Source organism: Nematolebias whitei, chromosome 1 (genome assembly GCF_014905685.2).
Source record: "Nematolebias whitei isolate Nwh7 chromosome 1, NemWhi1, whole genome shotgun sequence".
NCBI classification, from domain to species: Eukaryota; Metazoa; Chordata; class Actinopteri; order Cyprinodontiformes; family Rivulidae; genus Nematolebias; species Nematolebias whitei.
This window is the reverse complement of record NC_056498.1, coordinates 88,449,168-88,469,145: the sequence shown is the minus strand read 5'-3', so window position 1 is coordinate 88,469,145 and position 19,978 is coordinate 88,449,168. Positions and strand designations below refer to the sequence as shown.

The 19,978-nt window shown below is 41.1% G+C and overlaps 1 protein-coding gene across 1 annotated transcript in view; it reads left to right on the top strand.

The window, feature by feature from the left end:
• The window catches only part of nvl (nuclear VCP like), a 49,326-nt gene that overhangs the window by 3,194 nt on the left and 26,154 nt on the right, over positions 1-19,978 (top strand). Inside the window, exons 3-20 of the mRNA XM_037688173.1 lie at positions 282-352; positions 818-870; positions 1,418-1,508; positions 2,110-2,173; positions 4,519-4,716; positions 4,988-5,087; positions 5,459-5,535; positions 5,644-5,778; positions 7,145-7,246; positions 10,044-10,161; positions 10,479-10,623; positions 10,819-11,059; positions 13,236-13,454; positions 13,788-13,892; positions 14,142-14,204; positions 14,630-14,749; positions 18,735-18,834; positions 19,017-19,123. Coding sequence (XP_037544101.1) covers positions 282-352; positions 818-870; positions 1,418-1,508; positions 2,110-2,173; positions 4,519-4,716; positions 4,988-5,087; positions 5,459-5,535; positions 5,644-5,778; positions 7,145-7,246; positions 10,044-10,161; positions 10,479-10,623; positions 10,819-11,059; positions 13,236-13,454; positions 13,788-13,892; positions 14,142-14,204; positions 14,630-14,749; positions 18,735-18,834; positions 19,017-19,123 — 2,109 coding nt within the window. The remainder of the gene's footprint in view (positions 1-281; positions 353-817; positions 871-1,417; positions 1,509-2,109; positions 2,174-4,518; positions 4,717-4,987; positions 5,088-5,458; positions 5,536-5,643; positions 5,779-7,144; positions 7,247-10,043; positions 10,162-10,478; positions 10,624-10,818; positions 11,060-13,235; positions 13,455-13,787; positions 13,893-14,141; positions 14,205-14,629; positions 14,750-18,734; positions 18,835-19,016; positions 19,124-19,978) is intronic.

Here is a 19,978-nt window from a genome sequence, read left to right as displayed (position 1 = left end):
GTTAGTTAGTTAGTTAGTTAGTTAGTTAGTTAGTTAGTTAGTTAGTTTCAGGCAGTAACTTAGTTAACTAAGCTGTAACTTGTTACTCTTCTAAGTTTCTTGTAGATTGTATGTAGTTTTAAGACCTAATAAATCCTGTGTGGCTTTTTGTGAATTAGGTTCCTGCTCTTGCCAGATTATTATTTATCTCTTGGGTTGACTCACAAAATGGGATTCAGACTACATTTCTGAAGTGAATATCTTGTGTTTTGGTAAAGTTTCATGCTGATTTTCTTTTGCAGTATCTGTCCTCCAGTAACTGTGAATATGTTGACCTTTCAACAATGGCCCTTGACCTTCAAAAACAATACAGGTAGGTGCTCTGATCTGCTCAGTTTGTCCAGCACAGATCACAGATTCATGAAACACTTGGTCCACTTTCATTAGCCCCATGAGGCGCCTCCTTTCTGCCTTGGTGTCTTGTGAAGTGACTGACTAGGGTGGGTTGAAGTTGATCAACACTGATTCACCGTGCTTGCAGTGGATCTGGTCTTGGAGTATTTGGAGGAACTTGTCAGACCTGACTGGTGAATGACCAAAGAAGGCTTCATAATGGGTCATCTTTACAACCACTGCAGAACCCCATCATTAAATGGGCTGTTGAAATTGTTCTCCCTCCAAAACACATTTTATACTTAAATATTTTTACTCTCACTGCATCAAGTTTTTCCTCTAAAAGTTGAACATTTTAGTTCATAATGTCAATTTATACTAAACTGGTTATGGATTATATGTAAAGAGATGAGAATGATAGTTGTTGATTATCTCATGTCTTTAGATTGGACTATGGCAGAAGAAATAAGACGGCTTTCAGAATCCAAGTAGAGAAAGGTAAGGGGGACAAGTTTCCAGTGATTTATTCCTGTGTAATAAAAACACCCATAACATAAATGTTTCCTTTTATGAAGGCTAAATGGAAAAAAATATAAAGATGAAGTATTTGATTTTATCTTTCACAAAAAAATAAACAAGTTCTATATTAATATGTTTTTACAGTGTATTCTATAGCAACACATCCAGATTAGCTTCTGCACTATGCTCCTCCCATTTTTGGGGTAAAAACAATCCCCACTTTGAGCAGCTAAAACAAATCTGAATAGTTTGGTTTTTCTTTTTTGTCTGTGCAAAATGCAGCACAGAACATTTTAGGCATAACTCCACTAATATTCCCAGTTTGTAACCAGTAGTTTTCCATTGTTTAGTTTTTGTTTCACCAAAAAAGGGTGGTGCTACATGATGTGCCTTTGCTCTGCTTCATAATTCAAAATAAAATAAGATCATGACCTGTCAAGCTCTCAAACAACTTAAAGCTTTCCTAATTATCCACTTTGTGTCCATTCTGTTCTGTGAAACCTAACTTGTCTTCTTGTCCTTGAAGTGTATGAAGCAGTCAAGGAGGACTCCAACCTGAATGACCTGGAGACCAAACACTTAGCTAAGAGAGCCAAGAGCAGCCACAATGATACTGGGTAAGAACTCTGGTTCTTGGTCTGACTCTATCATTCCTTCTCTTGCTCTTTCATCTGGCCCTGTCATGGCAGGAGAGAATTTGGGATTGGGCTGAAGAATGTCTCTTACTTTAAGGCTCTGAAAAGCTCTTTTGTGCTGTTCTTGGATACTTTTTCAACATATGAGTTAAAACTCTGGGCCAGAGGAATATGGTTTAGACAAGTTTGGCTCTACTGAAAAGGGACGAAGTCCGTTGGGAAGTTGTTTCATGGCTGAAAATACTAATGGCATTTGGCTCGGCCATACAAGAGCCACAAGGTGATGAAAAGGGTTTGTGTAGTTTTTGTCATATTTACAAATGATAGACATGTTTATCAAATACTATTTGTATTCATACATCAGCAACATTACAAAAAGCAAGCTGAAAATAGCACCAAGTACAAATCATGGACCTAATTAGCAAATTACCAGGTTTTTGACTGTAAAACTATGAGATCCGTACAGTCTCATCACACTGCTTCTCCAGATCATGTCAATCAAAGGCCTGGTCAAGCAAGGGTAAAATGGCTGTGCTTTAAAAACTCTAATGAAATAATTCAATGAAAACTTGTGTGTTTGCAGTGATGGCAGCAGCGACTCGTCGGAGTCCTCAGACACAGAAGAAGAACGCCCTCCAGACAACTCTGTAAGAAAAGAGCTAAACACGATGTTTAGAGGGCAGTATGTGGAAATACCATTTAAAATAACTTAACATAATAAAATAACTTCTGTGAGTGGTTTTGTTTTTAGTTTAACATGGTTGCCTTAAATTTCATTTGAGAAACCAAAATATTTTTTATAATTTGAACAACATATATTTTGCAAAAAATACAACCCCACAAAAAATTAAAATTTTATATCTTTTTATGTTTGAAGCCTGAAATGTGGCAAAAGGTTGAAAAGTTCAAGGGGGCCGAGTACTTTCGCAAGGCACTGTATATTATAAACGTATTTCAAAGAAAGGAAGAAATAAGATTTCTTGTTTATTAGCAAGAGTCAGTAGATTATTATACTTATTATAATATTATAGTTATTAAAGTTATTAATAGTCGTGGAGGCGCACGGCCGATGATCCAAATTGGGTCGTCAGCCACGCGCCTCCTCCGACGCAGCGGCTGAGTCCAGTTAAGCTTCAGGTGTATCGCTGCCTGGCAGTGATCCACCTGGACTTTTTTTTTTTACATCTTTCAACCGGACGGTCAGCGTGTGGTCAAACAGCCGTCTGCAGCTGGTGATCCAAATCGGATCGTCAGCTGACTCATTCAAAACCCCGACCCGGCCCACCCATCCAGCACATTATTTTGGCCTGGCTCGGCCCAGGTTAGAAATGACAGCTCTAACCCCACTGTCCCACAGTACATGAGAGGAGAGCCGAGCTGCTTACTGGAGATATGTCTGCCAGTTTGTGCTCCCATCTCCTCGGTTTTCTCTGTTCTTGTGCTAAACTCTGTTCCTTTATAAAAGAAGCTACATCCTCTTTTCTTTAAGCTGAAGTTTCACCTTCAGATTTAGCCAAGTGTACTTTTTTCTTCTGGCTGCAGACTTAAATGCAGGATGTATGTCAGATGGTCAGATTAAAGCTCTTTTGTTACTTTTTACTGATGAGGAGAAATAAAAAAGTGTCTGTTGCTTCAAGATATACCATAATAATCTACACAAGGCTCAGGCTGAGTAGAGGAAACTTTGACCAGTTATTGGACGAGCTGAGAAAGCATCTTTAGGCTCTCTGGGATTTCTAGAATATAAACTTTCTTCAGATTTTGACATGACCGCATCACTTGGCAATTTATTTATCAACTTGTGGCGTTTGAAAATTATGAATAAATAATATCTTACCTGTAGATGGCTAAACGACAACCATTTGAGGAAATAATTTAATTCAAGCTATCAGACAATCAGAATGCAAGTACAGTAGTCCCTCTCTACTTCGTGGTTCGTTTACCACAGACTCGCTCTATCGCGGTTTTTCAAAATAAGATTGGACATGACTCATGATTGGATGATTGATGGATGAGCTGCACGATCGGCATGGAATTTTTATTTAAAATAAATTATTTAAAGATGTTTAGCACCTACTGCACCTTTGTGCAGCCCGTACTGCAGGATAAACTTCCAGCTGCAGCTGATCAGCTGATCACCGTGCAGAGCAGAGAAGTGGGCGTGGCAGGTGGCTGAGAGCAGAGGAGGCAGGGAGCTGAAATCATGACATTCTGTGCTATTTTATAGCGTTTAGCGTTTAAAAACATTGTTTAGAATAATGCAAGAGTGTGAGATGGGTTTAACACCATACATATATATGTGTATGTATGTATATATATATATATATATATATATATATATATAATACTAAAATAAACTACTACTTTACTTGTACTACTATTCCTACTTCGTGGTTTTTCACTTATCACGGGGCTTCAGGGTACGGATCCCCCACGATCAACGAGGGACTACAGTTAAACCAAAGTGAATCACTAAAACTACTTAGATGTGAAAAATGTTGTAGCGGTTAGTCCAGATCTGATTTATGGATCTTTACACCTCCGTCTGCTTCACATTACACGGTTCTTTACATGGAAGTGAGTGTTTTTACAAACACAAACGGCATCAGTGAGGTGCTCTCTGGGGTCAAACCTAGATGGAACTTCATATTTCAATAGTAATAAACATGAAATGTGAGGCTGGCGGTGATGGAAAGGTTTAAATATTGTTCTTCACATGAACCAGAGGTTGGAGCAGTTTGAAGATTCACTTGAGACTAGCCATTAGTTCATCTTTTCTGTCAGATTTAAAGTCTATTATTTTCCAGACTGAGTCTGTTCAGAGTTGTTCTATCTTCAACGAGTAAGATATTAATTGTTCATAACTTCTCCACAGAACCCCACTCTACCTTTAAAAGCCGTACATGTCACTCTGTGCTTCCAGACTTGTTGATAATTGAACAACAAAGTTATTTAAAAGTTTGTGGTGTGTTTTTTTTTATTCCTTCCACAGACCAACAACCTTCTTGCATCTCTGTATCGTAAGGGCACCTCTGCTCCCAGCAGTCCTGCCAGCAAAACCAACCCCCCTCCCAGTGCTGGGACCCTGGTGTCCTCTGGAGGCTTCTTCATTGATAAAGGCAAAGGCTCCTCAGGGAGAAGCATCTTCATCGACCTGTGTGAAGAGGAGTCTGACAGTAAAGCAGCAGCTGTATGTACTCATGGAGAGAGCAAGAAGTATATCTTAACGTTCTAATCTGAGCCGTCAGGTTGCTTTAAGAACAGCTGCTGGTAGAATCTGTCTGTAAAATGTATATTAAAGTGTTTATTAGGGCTGAAAGAAATGTTTCTGTGAAAGGATGAATTAAAAGTAAAGCTCTTGGTAGAATGTAGATGACACAAAACAACCGGAGAATCTGTAAGATGAAAAGTTAAAATCTCTGCTCACAGATTTTTCTTCTTGCGTCTTTATTCACTGGCAGGCAGACGTGTCGATGCTGGAGCCCCAGAAGAGTCACAAGTCAAGGAAAAGGGCAAAGAGCTCAGCTCAGGCGGATGAGTTTCTCACCCTGAACAAAAAAGGTACATTGTCTAGTTTGTCTGTGCTATTTTCAAACTTTGTTTGCTTTTGAATCTCATTTTATTAAGTAAATAAAATTTTTGATACATCGCCCTAGTTTTTCAAATAGATGTGGATTGTAACTTTAGAAATCAACAACCCTCAGCTGCATAGTTTAATTAAAGACCCTGTTTATTATTGAATTGGGGTGAAACAAACATAATCCTCAAAAATGTATCATCCATCATCGTCCTGCTGACTGCAACAAAACAAAAGTGCTTTTTCCTGAAACCTCTAAATTCATAGCTTAATATGCTGTTTGTCAAAAGACATAAAGCTGTGACAGCTCCTACAGGTGTTGTGCTTTTTCATTACAAATGCTTTTACTTTTTAGCTAAATCAAAAACACTAGAGGTGCAGTATCCCAGCGTGAAGTTTGAAGACGTGGGCGGTAACGAGGACACATTAACGGTTCGTGTCTTTCATTTGATTCTGAGATTTAAAGAAGACGGCTGAAGTGTTTCTGGAAACCCAACTCACAAATATATCAACTTCAGCTCGTCCTTTGTTTTCCTGCAGGAGGTGTGTAAGCTGCTGATCCACATGCGTCACCCTGAGGTGTACCAACACCTGGGCATGATTCCTCCGAGGGGCTTCCTCCTCCACGGTCCTCCTGGCTGTGGAAAGACCCTTCTGGCTCAGGCTGTGGCTGGGGTGAGACTTTATTTACAAAAACACAGGCATCTCGTTTAGAAGTCAAGAGCCACATTATGATCAAAGTTTATGGTTCTTCCTACTCCTTTTCGAACGGATAAAACACTGGAAACTTCTTTATTTACTTGTTTGTTTTATTTTTTCTCTTTAGTTTATGAGACTACTTTTGTATGGATCTATTGGTGTACTTAAGGAATGCATGATATTGGATTTTTGGTCAATATCCGATATGTCAATATGTATATGATGTAGAGGCAGAGCAGTTGACTCGGGACCCGAAAGTCCCAGGTTCAGTCCCCAGTCATTGCACATCTTGTGGTGTCTCTGAGCAGCACGCCTTATCCCCAAAATGCTCCCAAGTGCTTTCAATAGCTGCCCACTGCTCCACCTGCTGGTGGATGGGTTAAATACAGAGAGCCAATTTCCCCATTGTATGAGAACATACAATGATGACAACACGTAACACATTATTATTCTTCTTATTATTATTACTATTAAAACTTATTTGTCCGATAACCGATACCGATATTTTATATACGTTCCTTTGTCAGAACATAGCCCTCTTATTTAGATTTATTTGCTACAAAAGTTGTGCAACAGCTGTAAGAGCTGGTGACATATATTCAGTAACAGCCATTTGATATACATAGCACTTTAACTTTTATTAAATGAAAAGTGTTAAATGTTATTTATCAGCATTAGTCACCTGCAATGCTGTCTCACTTGTGGAGGCTTGTTCCAGGTTCCTAGCTGCAGTGTGGGATCCTCTGCACTCTTGTGCATGAAGGACACCCTTTTTAAGTTCAAAGTTTGTGTCTATCCATTGTGCTGTAAGACTAATCATGCTAACGGAGCTAACACGACGTCCAAATGTCTGTGATAAAACTCACCCAAGTGCTATCGGCTATTAACTTCTCAATGACGTCAGAAATGACGGCTTGTAACTCGGTAAGGTTACGTTGGAAAAATATCTCAGACTGGGGATGATGTAGAGAGGATCAACGTGGTCCATAAATCTTTGGAATCCGACATCCTCAACAAAAAAAACTTCCACACCGCTGACATTTTGACTTTTTCCTCGCCGCCGTGATCAGATCAGGTAGGTGCGCGTGACGTCATCACGTTGTGCTGGCGCTGCAGACATCCTTGTCACTGGGTTGTCATACAAAAACAACGTCTTTTATATCGGTGAGTTATTTTGATGGAATGGCCAATGTCCGATATTAAACTTTCACGCTAATATCGACCGATACCGATACCATGCCAATAATATCGTGCATCCCTAGTGTTTTTATTTTTTGTTGAAAGACTGTTAACTTCTTTATTGTTCTTATTTTGTGTTAAATGTCGAGAGTTTGTGTTTCAGGAGTTGGAGCTGCCCATGTTGAAGGTTTCTTCCCCAGAGCTGGTGTCTGGAGTGTCAGGAGAGTCTGAACAGAAACTCAGGGAACTGTTTGACCTCGCTGTGGTCAGTAGATCTCTTCTTTGTTTGTTTGCTTGTTTATTGTGTGTGTTTACATACGGCACAGTCAGGAGGGAAAAGAAAGCCTTTCAGTTCTAGACTTTTACATATCTGGGCACAATTTAAACGACCGCTTCTTTACCTGGTTCCCAAGTGATTTAAATGTGATTATATTCAGCAGCTTGTAAAACAGCCTTTAGCAGCAGTAACTCTCAGCAGTGGTTTTCTGTCTCCGTCAGTTTCTCACATGGTTGTGTAGAAATTTTGGCCCACCCTTCTTTGCAATGTTGCTTCAGTTTGTTGAGAGTTGCAGACGTTAGTTTCTGCACAGCTTTCTTAAAGTTCCACCTCAGCAGTTCATTCAGGCTGAAGTTTGGACCTTGACCATCACGATTATTTACTGGTCAGCTGTTCTGTTGCAGATTAGCTGCTGTGTTTGTGATATCTGTCCTGTTTCATCATGACCCAGTATAGTCCAAGCTTCAGCTGTCAAACACAAAGCCACGTTTCTCCAGAATATTTTGGTCCACAGAGGAGTTCACGGTCCACTCAGTGGCTGAAATGTTCCCTGAACCTGCTGCTGCAAAGCAGGCTCAAATCATCGCCCCTCCACCACCGTGCTTAACAGTTAGTTTGAGCTGTTTGTGCAAAGTATGCTGTGTTTGTTTGTTATTGGCAAACCTGCTGTGCATGATGGGAAAACATTTCTACTATGGCCACATTTGTTTAAAAGATGTTGTTCCAGAGGTCTTGTGCTTCGTTCAGATGAATGTGTTCAAACCTGTTCTTTTTAAAGAGCTTTTCTCCTGCAGTCCTTCCAAACAACCCATACGTGTCCTGTCCGCACAAACTGGAGTTTGTGGAATAATCTTTCTTTCTGCAGAACGATGGACTCCAGAGAGTTTAGGAAAGGCGCCTTGCTGTTCTTTTTTCTTTTAAATCTCCTGAAATGAACAAGATCGACTTAGTTTTTTCCCACACCGGTTTTTCATTTTGTTTTTATGTAATAAATACTGACATGGAGGAATCTGTTGTCTTCTTTTTTTTTTCCTCTTCATGTTAGATTTGAATAACTTTGGAACCCGGTAAAAACCAGATCATGTATATTATGTTCTGATACATAAAACCCCTAAATTGAAAAAGGGCTAGATTAATTTTTCTGACTGTATAACTTGATTCACAAAGAACAAGGCAGGCGTGGAGCAGCAATACAAATGCTGTTATGGCTTTTGTTTATTGCATGCCACCCCAGAGCTATCAGTGGCCCCCACCTGCTCCCTTTCTGGAGGTGCCCTGGTTGCAGTGATTTCTTTTCAAACTCACAACTTTCTTTTTATGGTGACATTTACAGTCGTCTCTCGCTCTATCCCGGTTCAGTTGTTGTGGCTTCACAGCATTGCAGATTTTTATTTTTGATATATTACATATACAGATATGTGCTGACTCCCACCAGTCTATTTTTAAGACTTTCTGAACTGTGTCTGGTTGAATTTTGGGGTCATTTTACAGGGAAAGGTTGATAAGAGAGCGGTAAAAGTTTGTAGGAGTGTGGGAAAGGTTTACAAGCCTTCAATATATATAAATAATTTAAATATGACGCTGCTACTTCGCAGATTTTCACCTGCCTCTGGAACGTAACCACCACGATAGGTGAAGGGTCACTGTACTTGCTTCACCCCCAGCCTCATGGGTAGCAGTAGCACCTTGCCACTCGGGGGCGTGTCCAAACCATGCAGCAGAGTGACATGTGGTGAACATCTTTGGTGCAGCTAGGCCTGTCACGATAAACAATAAATCAATCGCATGATAAATGAAAATTATCGACCTCATTTTCATTTATCAAATTTATTGTTTCTTTGTGTCTCTCTCTTTCTATTGAAGACACTGGATGACAAAAGGCTCAACTCCGGTGCTCTTCACTGACCCCTCCCTTTCTCTTTTCTCTTTAAAATTTGTTTTAACCATCCAAAATCACATTTTTGGATGGTTAAAAGCAGCTAAGCTGAGAAACTAAGCTACGAGTTAAGGCAACAGGCCGACCTCGGAGAAAAAACCTCCGTCTTGTCGAAGCTCCAGAATTCATGGTTGAAACTTATGCCTTCATGTAAAAAGTTGTTTTTCTTTGCAAAAAGAAGCTGAGAACTTGTTTACTGATTTTTTGTTAAAAGCTTTGTGTGAAAAATGCTATGTTAAAGAGCTCAAACCACACTGAGCGTCCGCCATTTTGAGAATCGAAAATCAGAAACGAGAGACAGCCCATGTCACGTCAAGTGTCCTCCCTCCCATTTTCCTTAAAGAGACACGCTGCTCGCTCCCTCACTATCCATCCTTCAGTTCAAACAGTCTTATACTGCCATCCAGTGGTAAAAAAAAAAGGTACAACACACAAAAATTAACCAACATTTCTTCTTAAATTTGACAATAATTACTAATTATTGTCAAATTTCAAACAATATTATTGTTTATCGCAATAATTTCTGAGACAATCGCTCAGCAAAATGTGTTGTGGTGACAGGCCTAGGTGCAGCTGCGCCTTCATGGCCGGTTGATGGAGGCAGTAACTGCAGATTAGGAACATCTACTTTTTACTTGAATAAATTTAGAACCATACAGGAAAAAAACAATGTTTATGACACACAGTAAATGAATGTGACTGGAAGAGTAAGATAATGATGTCGTTTATAGCAGCTCACCCAGTGACCAAGGACTGATTCAAGAACTTCTGTCAAGTGTTTCATGAATGTTTCTGTTGTATAGCTGATACAGTGAAACTAGTGAAACTGTAACTTTTCCCTCTTTACAGAGCTCTAGTCCATGTATCCTGTTCATAGATGAGATTGATGCCATCACCCCTAAAAGGGAGGTGGCCTCTAAAGACATGGAGAGGAGGATTGTCGCCCAGCTGTTAACCTGCATGGACGGTCAGTTAAGTTTCTTTTACTCTGACTAAAATGGCCACAACCTGCATCAAAACCTGAGTTTTTAAATTCAGGCTTTGTTCTGAGTGGGATTTAACAGAAACTAGAATCAGTGCACTTTTATTCAAACTTTGACAAAAGAAGCTGTATTTAAGCAGGAGGAGTGTCCTCCAGTGTTAGTCAGACTGATCAGCTGCGGTCTGCTTTTGTTTTTATATTTTAACGCTCCTGTTTTGAGTGGAAGTGGCAGATCATTTCAGAGCAGAACGATTCGGTTGAACCTTGAGCTCCAAAGATTTCAGCTTCTTGTCTTCCTACAGACTTGAACAGTCTGGCTGTGACAGCTCAGGTTCTGGTTATCGGGGCCACCAACAGACCAGACTCCCTAGACCCGGCCCTCCGCAGAGCTGGACGCTTCGACCGAGAGATCTGTCTGGGTATCCCTGATGAGTCGGCACGTCTCAGGTGAGCAACACATAACAAAACCGATTCACTTCAGAGGGATAAATGCTCTGCACCTACGAGTATTTATGAAGTATCTGCATGTTCAAATAAAATATTCTTATTCTTGAGCTGAGCGCAGACGTTTCAGATTGAACCACACTATGAGTCTGTTACTCTTTGACCACAGTATGAACAGAACATCGTGTGCTCTGTCAGGATTTTAAAGACGTTGTGTAGAAAGCTGACGCTACCCGAAGATTTCGACTACCAGCAGCTGGCTCGGCTCACCCCGGGCTACGTAGGAGCTGACCTCATGGCTCTCTGCCGTGAAGCCGCCATGGCTGCTGTGAACAGAGTTCTGCTGGAACTGAGGGCACCTCCACAGAACCAACAGCAGAGCTCTGCTGAAGAACTGACAGGAAGCAGAGAGCAGACGGAGGCTGGAAACCAGCAGCAGGTACATGCCAACACATCTGCTGCTGTTTTGTTTCACCGTATGAAGAGTCGTGATGGACAAGGTCAATAATATTTTTTAAAAAACAATTAACCGGTACTTCAGATAGTAAAGTTGGATGAAGGATGAAAACAAAGCATTTAGGTGATTTGCAGGTTAACAGTGATTTCTATTTGCACCCAACCTAAAGATCCATCCTTGAGAGCAGACGGCATTCTACTAAATCATTATTATTAGTATTATTGGGCAGCTGTGGCTGAGTGGTTAGAGCAGTCGTCCTCCAATGCAAGAGTTGGGGGTTCGAATCCACCAGCAGTCACATGCTGAAGTGTCCCTGGGCAAGACACTGAACCCCTTGTTTTCTCTGATGTGTGTCCCATCAGTGTATGAATGTGATAAATCACTGATTAGTCTCTTTAGACTGATTTGTTCAATCTTTGCAGGGATCAAGTAGAGTGCTGTATGAATGGGTGAATGAGGCACAGATTGTAAAGAGCTTCGAGTGTCTTGATCAGATAGAAAGGTTCTGTATAAGTACAGTCCCTTTACCATTATTGTTCTTTGTCTTCAATAACTGCAGAATTATATTCACACTGCACAGTTACACTGTGGTGGAAACAGGTATGAGTGCAGGTCAGTCCTGAGAGTTAGACAAAAAAAAAAACTTTTATTGCTCCTGTGCTCTTATTCGTCTCGTTCTGTCTTTATTTTTGATTTGTTACTCCTCCCACAGGTTTGGAGTCAGAAAAATAGTTTGTGACTCTTAGTAGCAGAACATGAAACAACAAAGACATTTGCAACAAAAAATAGCTAAAACTTTTCCCCGTGACAACAAGATATTAGTGTAATGTGTGAGATTACCCAGCTCTTTGAAAGTCTACAGCTGAAGCATAGCTCAGACAGAGTGGAAACATCACTGACAGCTTAAAGAGGTGACAGAAAGTTAGGCTTTCCACAACTGAACGGACTTTTGTTAACGTCTTTAACTGTTTACAAATGTTTCTGAAAGTCGTCCGCTTTGAGAGTGATCACTTTAGGTTGTCTAAACCAGTGTTTTACACAGTGGGGGCCATGGCCCCCCCGGGGGGGGGGGGGGCTGCTGAGGTGGCCTCAGAAAGCTGGAGAGAAGAGGATAAAAAAGCAAAAAAATAATAATAACAATAATAAAAATTGCCCATAGGGCAATCTGTGTGTGTCATTTCCAGATAAAGACGCTTGAGAGAGGTTAGATTTCTTTTGTTTTGTTCTTCTGGTCAACAGTTTGTTAAAAAGTTATTTTTCAGTGGGAATATAATACTGTGCTCAAAACGTTAGTTAATATTTTTATGCTCAGCTGCTGTAATAATTAATTGAATATAGTGAATAAAATAGTTCATACATTCTAAAAGTTTGTGTTTCTTGACATATTTTGTAGCATTGTTTGTGAGTGTGTGTGTGTGTGTGTGTGTGTGTGGGGGGGGGGGGGTGTCAGCCAGCTGTTTGGGGGGCCATGGCATACAAAAGTTTGGGAACCCCTGGTCTAAACTTTGCAAAACGTTTGCAAGCAGACCAGTCTCATCGCCACGAACTTTACAAACGTACAGTTCATTCATCAAGATGTAGACGTTTCATCCACACCCAAACTTACTGACTTCTGTTGTATTTACATAAGTCAGTCCTTCTCAAATAGTGGGGCGCGCCCCCCTGGGGGGGCCTGGGGCAATGCCGGGTGGCGCATGTGACCCGGGGAACATGCTTTTTTTGCCGCAGGGAGTAGTTGTTGTTTTTTTTCCCACCAATCTCCTTTAGTCGCGTGCGTTCAGCAACTGTTTGCTTGGATTCAGCGTCTCTCAGGCTGACTGATAATAAAGTTGTGAACAAATATGGCCGCCTTGTCGTTTAGGGAGCCATGCATGAACCGTGTCGCTCCCCTCTGCTGTTGAGACGATAAATAAATCAATCCGACACCTCCTCAGTCCTCCGCTGCTGTTTTTGTGACGCTCTGGACGTCACCAAGCGAGAGCGACACCTGCTCCTCTCTCCTCGTTCGCACTGACAAAATGTTTTAGTTTTATTCATGAGTGGGCTCATTGATCCTGAATGCCTCATCTTGATAAACTTGATTTAATACGCAGTCTTTGTTTAGGGATTGAAATATTTCTGACTCCTGTCTTGATGGATGATGTTTTGCTTCCTGCAGGGGGAGTTGTGGAAGTTGCTGAACCTGCTCAAAACCACCGAGACGCTGTCAGAGGAGGAGCTCGTCGGCCTGTCCATCCTCATGTCTGATTTTCAGGGAGCTCTGTCCAGAGTTCAGCCTTCAGCGAAAAGGGAGGGCTTTGCCACGGTCCCTGATGTCACCTGGGAGAACGTAGGAGCCCTGCAGGAGATCAGAGAGGAGCTCACCATGGCCATACTTGTAAAGACCAGAAATTTATTTACTATTTTATTTTTATATTTCGTGATTACTATGAGGTCGTCTAGAGTTAACCCTTTTTATTTTCTTATCTTTTGTGTTCTCAACAATAACTGAAACAAACCTTCATTGTCAGCTTGTGTCTTTTAAGTTTAAACTTGTTAAGTTAATTAAATCCTGGTGCGTGTGCACAACGATTTAAATGACGATCAACACAATGGCTTTTTGGAATCCAGTGATGAGCTGTCCCTGCTATAATTTAGTTAGTGTGTTTAGCTATCTGTAGACTTTAATCCCAGAGTAACATCTGTTGTTGTTGTTGTGTGTCTCCTGCAGGCTCCAGTTCGTTCTCCACAGCAGTTCAGAGCTTTAGGCCTCAGCGCTCCTTCAGGAGTTCTGCTGGCTGGACCTCCAGGGTGTGGAAAAACCCTGCTGGCCAAGGTTCCCCGTCACACAAACATTACAGAGAACAGGCAGCTGTGTTTGTTGATGTCTGTAGCTGTCTTGCACCAAGCCTTTAGTTAGCTGTCAGACATCCTGCATTTAGCTTGAAGTCAGTTGTCAATGGTGCATCTCAGCATCCTGAGAGTAAAATCTATTGAAAATCACTCTGATCTCTTTGTATGACAGCAGGAGTAAACTGGTTTTTAACGGGCTGACTCACTTTATGTTGCTGTTTTCTTTTTTAAGGCGGTGGCCAATGAGTCCGGCCTCAACTTCATCTCAGTTAAAGGTCCAGAGCTGCTCAACATGGTGAGTCTGAGGATCCACACAGCCTGTGCTGCTGCTTTGGTATTTAAAGAAACGAACAACTAAACGGCCAGTTACTGAACACCGTTTCTTATTTAGGTTATTCTTCTTTTGTACCAGTGTGTTTGTAAATGTTTGTCCCCTGAAGGTAAAAGTTCAGTAATATATGATGAACCACTGGACGGATTTTCAATAAAACTCTGGAAGTAATCACTTTTTGGAGTCATTGCAGTTCAAGATGGCCGCCAGAGTTAACTCTTTTGGAAACACAAAAATTATTTTTCATTCATTCAATGTTGTGATCTTAGTCTAAAGCTCTGACATGAAAGTGTTTGGGCCTTCAGGTTGTTCTGTTGATCTCATGCTTGTTGTGGCAGCTTCAGTCCTGTTGGTGTTTGTAACCGATGAATCTGTGGCGATGTGCGCAGTACGTGGGGGAGAGCGAACGTGCAGTCAGACAGGTCTTTCAGAGAGGACGCAACTCTGCTCCTTGTGTCATCTTCTTCGACGAGCTCGACGCTTTGTGTCCCCGTCGTTCAGGCCACGAGGTGAGGTATCTGATTACAGTTAGCTGATCTTATCATTGTTTTTATACTTCCACTGTTTAACACTCATTATCATGATAAGTGTTATTATGCAGTTCTGCAAACATTTTATTCCAAATTTAGAGGCAATGTATTTCTAGATTTACATGATTTACTGTATAACTTGGAGGCTGCGAAACTCAAAAGGTTTTTAAAAACTTGGAATTTGTTGGACGTTAACTAAAGTTATTATAAGCAACTGATCATCACATGCCATGAAGTCACTGGAGAGGCTGGTCCTGAAGCATGCCGGATCAGTGGTGGAACCATACCTGGACCCCCTCCAGCCATGCACTGGAGTTGATGACGCCATCATGTACCTGCTGCACAGAGCCCACACACACCTGGACAGGGCAGGCACCACTGTAAGAGTCACGCTCTTTGACTTTTCCAGTGTTTTAAACACCATAAGACCTGCTTGACTCTGCAGTAAGCGTGGGTCCTCCCCCAGAAAATTTGGAATAAAAGAGATGCCATGTCCTGCATTTTGTTGTATTTTAACTGGTTGTTAAACATCTGTAAATATTTGATTAAATTGATTAAAAACAGGTCTCTCTTGTAAATGACGAGGCTCAATGAGTCTAACAACCTGTATAAATAAAGGTTGAATTGAAATTACTATTTTAGAGAGCAGTGAATAGAGCAGCTCGATTCAGTCAAGCGTCCTAACCCCCCCCCCCCCACACACACACACACACACACACTTCACTGTGGAAACTCTTCTCAGCTGAATTCAGTCCTGCGTGTTGTTCTGCTCCAGTCTCTATTACCGCTGCCTTCAGGTGCTTTAATTCTTGGTTGTCCAGCTGAGGACGATCCATCCATTTATTTTATGAAAGTAAACTGTCTTTTCGACATTTTGATTGCTCTTATTTTAACAAATTAGTGCAGTTGTTTCAAAACGTGATTAATGTGAATAATACTCATCAAACATTTTACTCGTTTTTTGTTTGTTTGTTTTACTGTAAGCTTTTTAATTTATTATCTCTGAAATGTTACGCACCGTGTTAATATATGCAGGACTTCTGACACATCAGCAGTTGTGCTCGTGTCCTGTAGAGCTGTCTGGAGACGCTCCTGTGTGTAAAACATGCACTGTCTGCAGGGAGCTGGGTGAAGCTGACACACCTAGCTTCTGCACGGTGCACAGCTGAAGGTGGATGAAGATGCTCATCCCCGCGGGACATGCGGTCCGCGTCTCTGCTGGGCAGGAGTGTGTGCGCGGGCTGGTGCACGTAGTACAACCGGAACATCCACTCCACAGACTGGACAACGTCTCCACTTGTTGTATTTTTAATGAATAATCAAAATTAAAACAAGCGATGACTTTGGACTTTTATGGGCGGAGATTTGAGTTGCCGGATCCGAGGAAACAGTTGTTGGAACGCACCAGGTCTAAATGAGAGAGTTCCCGGGTCTTGAGCCGGCTCAGATTAACCCCTGCATGTACGTATGTACTTAATAGAACCATAAATAAAGGCTAGTTGATTGAGGGACAGGTGTAATTTTTACTATTATAGGGTGGCTGTGGCTGAGTGGTTAGAGCAGTTGTCCTCCAATACAAGAGTTGGGGGTTTGATTCCACCACATGCGTCACGAGTCACATGCTGAAGTGTTCCTGGGCAAGACACTGAACCCCTCATTACCTCTGATGTGTCCCATCAGTGTATGAATGTGATCTAAAGCTCTGATTATTCTTTGTAGAGATCTAGTAGAGTGCTGCATGAATGAGGACACAGATTGTGTTGTAAAGATCTTTGAGTGTCTTGATAAGATAGAAAGGTGCTGTATAAATACAGTCCATTTACTATTTACTATTGGCGGTACTTTTATTCTTTTTTGTATTTATCAAAGTCATTGTTGCTTTATAGGTCATTTACACAACATGTGGTACATATGGTGGAACGAAAATGTGTACACAGGGTCCCAGTTACATCCAACAAAGTAGAAATTGTAAAGAAAAACAGTAATAAGATCTAAGATATGAACTAAGAAAACGTTAAACTAAGAATACATTAATACGCCGAACAACAGCAGCACGAACATGAGCCTGTGTGAGCAGATGAGGACGAATGAACACAGCAACATGAAATAAATCAGCAACATGGATAGTCAGCAGCACATATCAACAATCAAGTGGCGTTACAGTGATTTTTCACAGTGATTATTCTGGTTAGAGATTCATGAGTCTAACAGCTTCAGGGTAGAAGCTGTTCCTCAGTCTTGTTGTTCTACACTTAATGTTCCTCAACCTCTTTTCTGAGAGGAGCGGGGCAAAAAGTGGGTGTGCTGGGTGAGTGGGGTCCTTCATGATGCAGGTGGCCCTCTTCCTGCATCTGGAGGTGTAGATGTCTGTGATGGTGGGGAGACTGACTCCAACATCTTCTGTGCAGCCTTCACCACTCTCTGCAAAGCTTTTCTTTCTGCAGCTGTGCAGCCTCCATGCCACATGTTGATGCTGGAGCACAGGATGCTCTCCACTGCACACCTGTAGAAGGAGGTGAGGACTGAGCTTCCCTGACCAGCTCATCTCAGCTGCCTGAGGAAGTAGAGTCTCTGATGAGCTTTCTTGATCAGGCTGGTGGTGGTGTTGCTCCAGCTGAGGTTTTCATTCAGTTGCAGTACTTGTAGCTGGAGACCACTTCCACTACATTTATTTTACTGAACGTGTTCATTTCCCTATGTATGCAGAAGTTGCAGAGGTATTTAAAAGGCATATTGAAGGAGTGTCACAGAGGTCTGATTAGTCCTAACGCTGTCTCAGTATGTCTTTCAGTCCAGCACTGGTTGTGTGACAAATCTACTGTTATTGTTTAAAGACAGGTTGAATATTATTGTGTTGTTCTGGACTAAGGGTTTTGCTAAGTTATATCTGTATTCTGTGACTGTGTGGAGCCTTTAAAATTTGTCACGTTGTACCCGTCACCATTCATTTCATTGTTTGGGGTGTCCCCTGGGGAGTCGTCCTTTAGCAAGTACGAGAAAAATATGATTGTTTTCGTTTGTCTCTCTTTTAGCCAGGAGACTTATTTTATACAGATGGAAGGAAACACATCCCCCGGCATATGAACACTGGATAAGAGAAGTCGTGTCATATTCATTTGGAAAAGATTAGATATACTCTTAAAGGATCTGTTGAGAAGTTTTGGGAAACTTGGCAACCATTTATATCTTATAGTATGTCAGCAGACAATATTGTATAATTGTCATAAATGCCTGTGTGTTACGTCTGCACAAATCTGAGAATGAGTTTGTCTTACCTGGATGCCTGTCTCATGTATGCATGTCTGTGTAGCTGATCTGGTATAGGAGGGGTAGGGTCGGAAGTGATTTTGTTGTATGTTTTTTTGTTTGTTTGTTTTTTGTTTGTGTTCTCTGAATAAATAAAACAATAAAAAGACTTTGGGGAAAAAAAGCTCATGTTCAAACAAGCTCAGAAGGTTTTAGCTCAAACACTGTCTCCACTATAAAATACAGAAGCATTGTCTTTCCAGCTTCAATGGTTTTGTGCATTTTTCTTTTTATAGATAGATTTATCAAATGTGTTCATAAAGTAAACAGAGTAAACCAGCAAGCTACAAAACTTTGTAAAAATCCTCCTTTTTTATTTAGAGCTCCTCAGATCCAAACATTTTACCAGCAGCAACCAAACCTTTACCAAATGTTGAAGTTTTTAACTCCCAGGTCAAACAAATACTAATATTTATATCATGTAATATATAAAATATTTGTATTATTTGTACTTGTAATTTATTTTAGAAGATTAACCTGCCATGTTAGTAATTTTTTGACCTACCATTTATTATTTGGCTACAAGTTCAAGCTGCAGCTGCACTGTTTGAGCTGTAGTCTTATTTTATGTGATGAAATCAACCTAAATGGATCAATAAAAGTATAAACTCAAAGCTTAACTTGTAGAAACCTGTTGACAGGTACTGTTTGTGTTCAGTCAGGAGCCAGTGTTCGGGTCGTCAACCAGCTCCTCACAGAGATGGACGGCTTGGAGAGTCGACGGCAGGTCTTCATCATGGCTGCAACCAACAGACCAGGTACCGGTCCAGCTTCTGTCCAACTTGGTTTAGTTCTGAGGTGTAGGTCGTTCACAGCAACCCTCAGGACTGAATAAAGTTTCATCTTTTGGATGTTTGTGGGTCTGTCATCTGCAACAAGCTTCACTGTCACAACCTCTGTGGGACCAGTTTATAATCACATTTGTGTTTTGTCCCTCCAGATATCATTGACCCTGCCATACTGAGGCCAGGTCGTCTTGATAAAACCTTGTATGTGGGGCTGCCATGTCCAGCAGATCGTCACGCCATCCTGCTCACTCTAACCAAGGTAATTTATTAACCAGATACCACAGAAACAACCGAGAAGATTACCAGAAGTTATGTTACCAGAAAGGGTCATTTTTCTGAGCAGTAGTTAGGAATGCCTAAATGACCTTTTAACCATTTGTTTCTCAGTCACAGTATTTCTGAGGTGGGTTAAGTATTTGCTCTCATGTATCACTTCAGGCAGCTGGCAAAGGTAAAACTATTTATTTTGAAACAACTACTGGAAATAGTAATATATGTCTTTATCACATTGCAACTTGATTACTGCAATGCTCTTTACCTTGGAGTCAGCCATTCACCTTCAGGCATTTCCATCTGGTCCAGAACGCTGCTGCTGCAGCCGTTTACATATAGAAATGTTTTTGACGTCTTTTTGACTTTTTCTCTCAAATCTTTTCAGAGTTCATAAACTTTCATTATACAGTAGTCCCTCGCTACTTCGCAGTTTGTTTATCGCAGACTCGCTATTTCGCGGTTTTTCAAAACAAGAGTGGACATGACACACAATTCGCTGATTGATGGATGAGCCGCACGATCGGCATGGAGATTTAATTTAAAATAAATTATTTTAAATTATTTAGTACCTGCTGCACAGTTGTGCAGCCCAGAGCAGCAGAAACAGCATCCTCCTGCAGCTTTGTGCAGGCCATACTGCTACAGGATAAACTTCCTGCTGCAGCTGATCAGCTGTTCACATGCAGAGCAGAGAAGTGGGCGTGGCCAAGAGCGCTTGCAGGCGGCAAAGAGCAGAGGAAGCAGAGAGCTGAGATCATGACATGCTGTGCTCTTTTAGAGTGTTTATAGTTTAGAAACATTGTTTAAAATATTGCAAGAGTGTGGGAAGGGTTTAAAATGT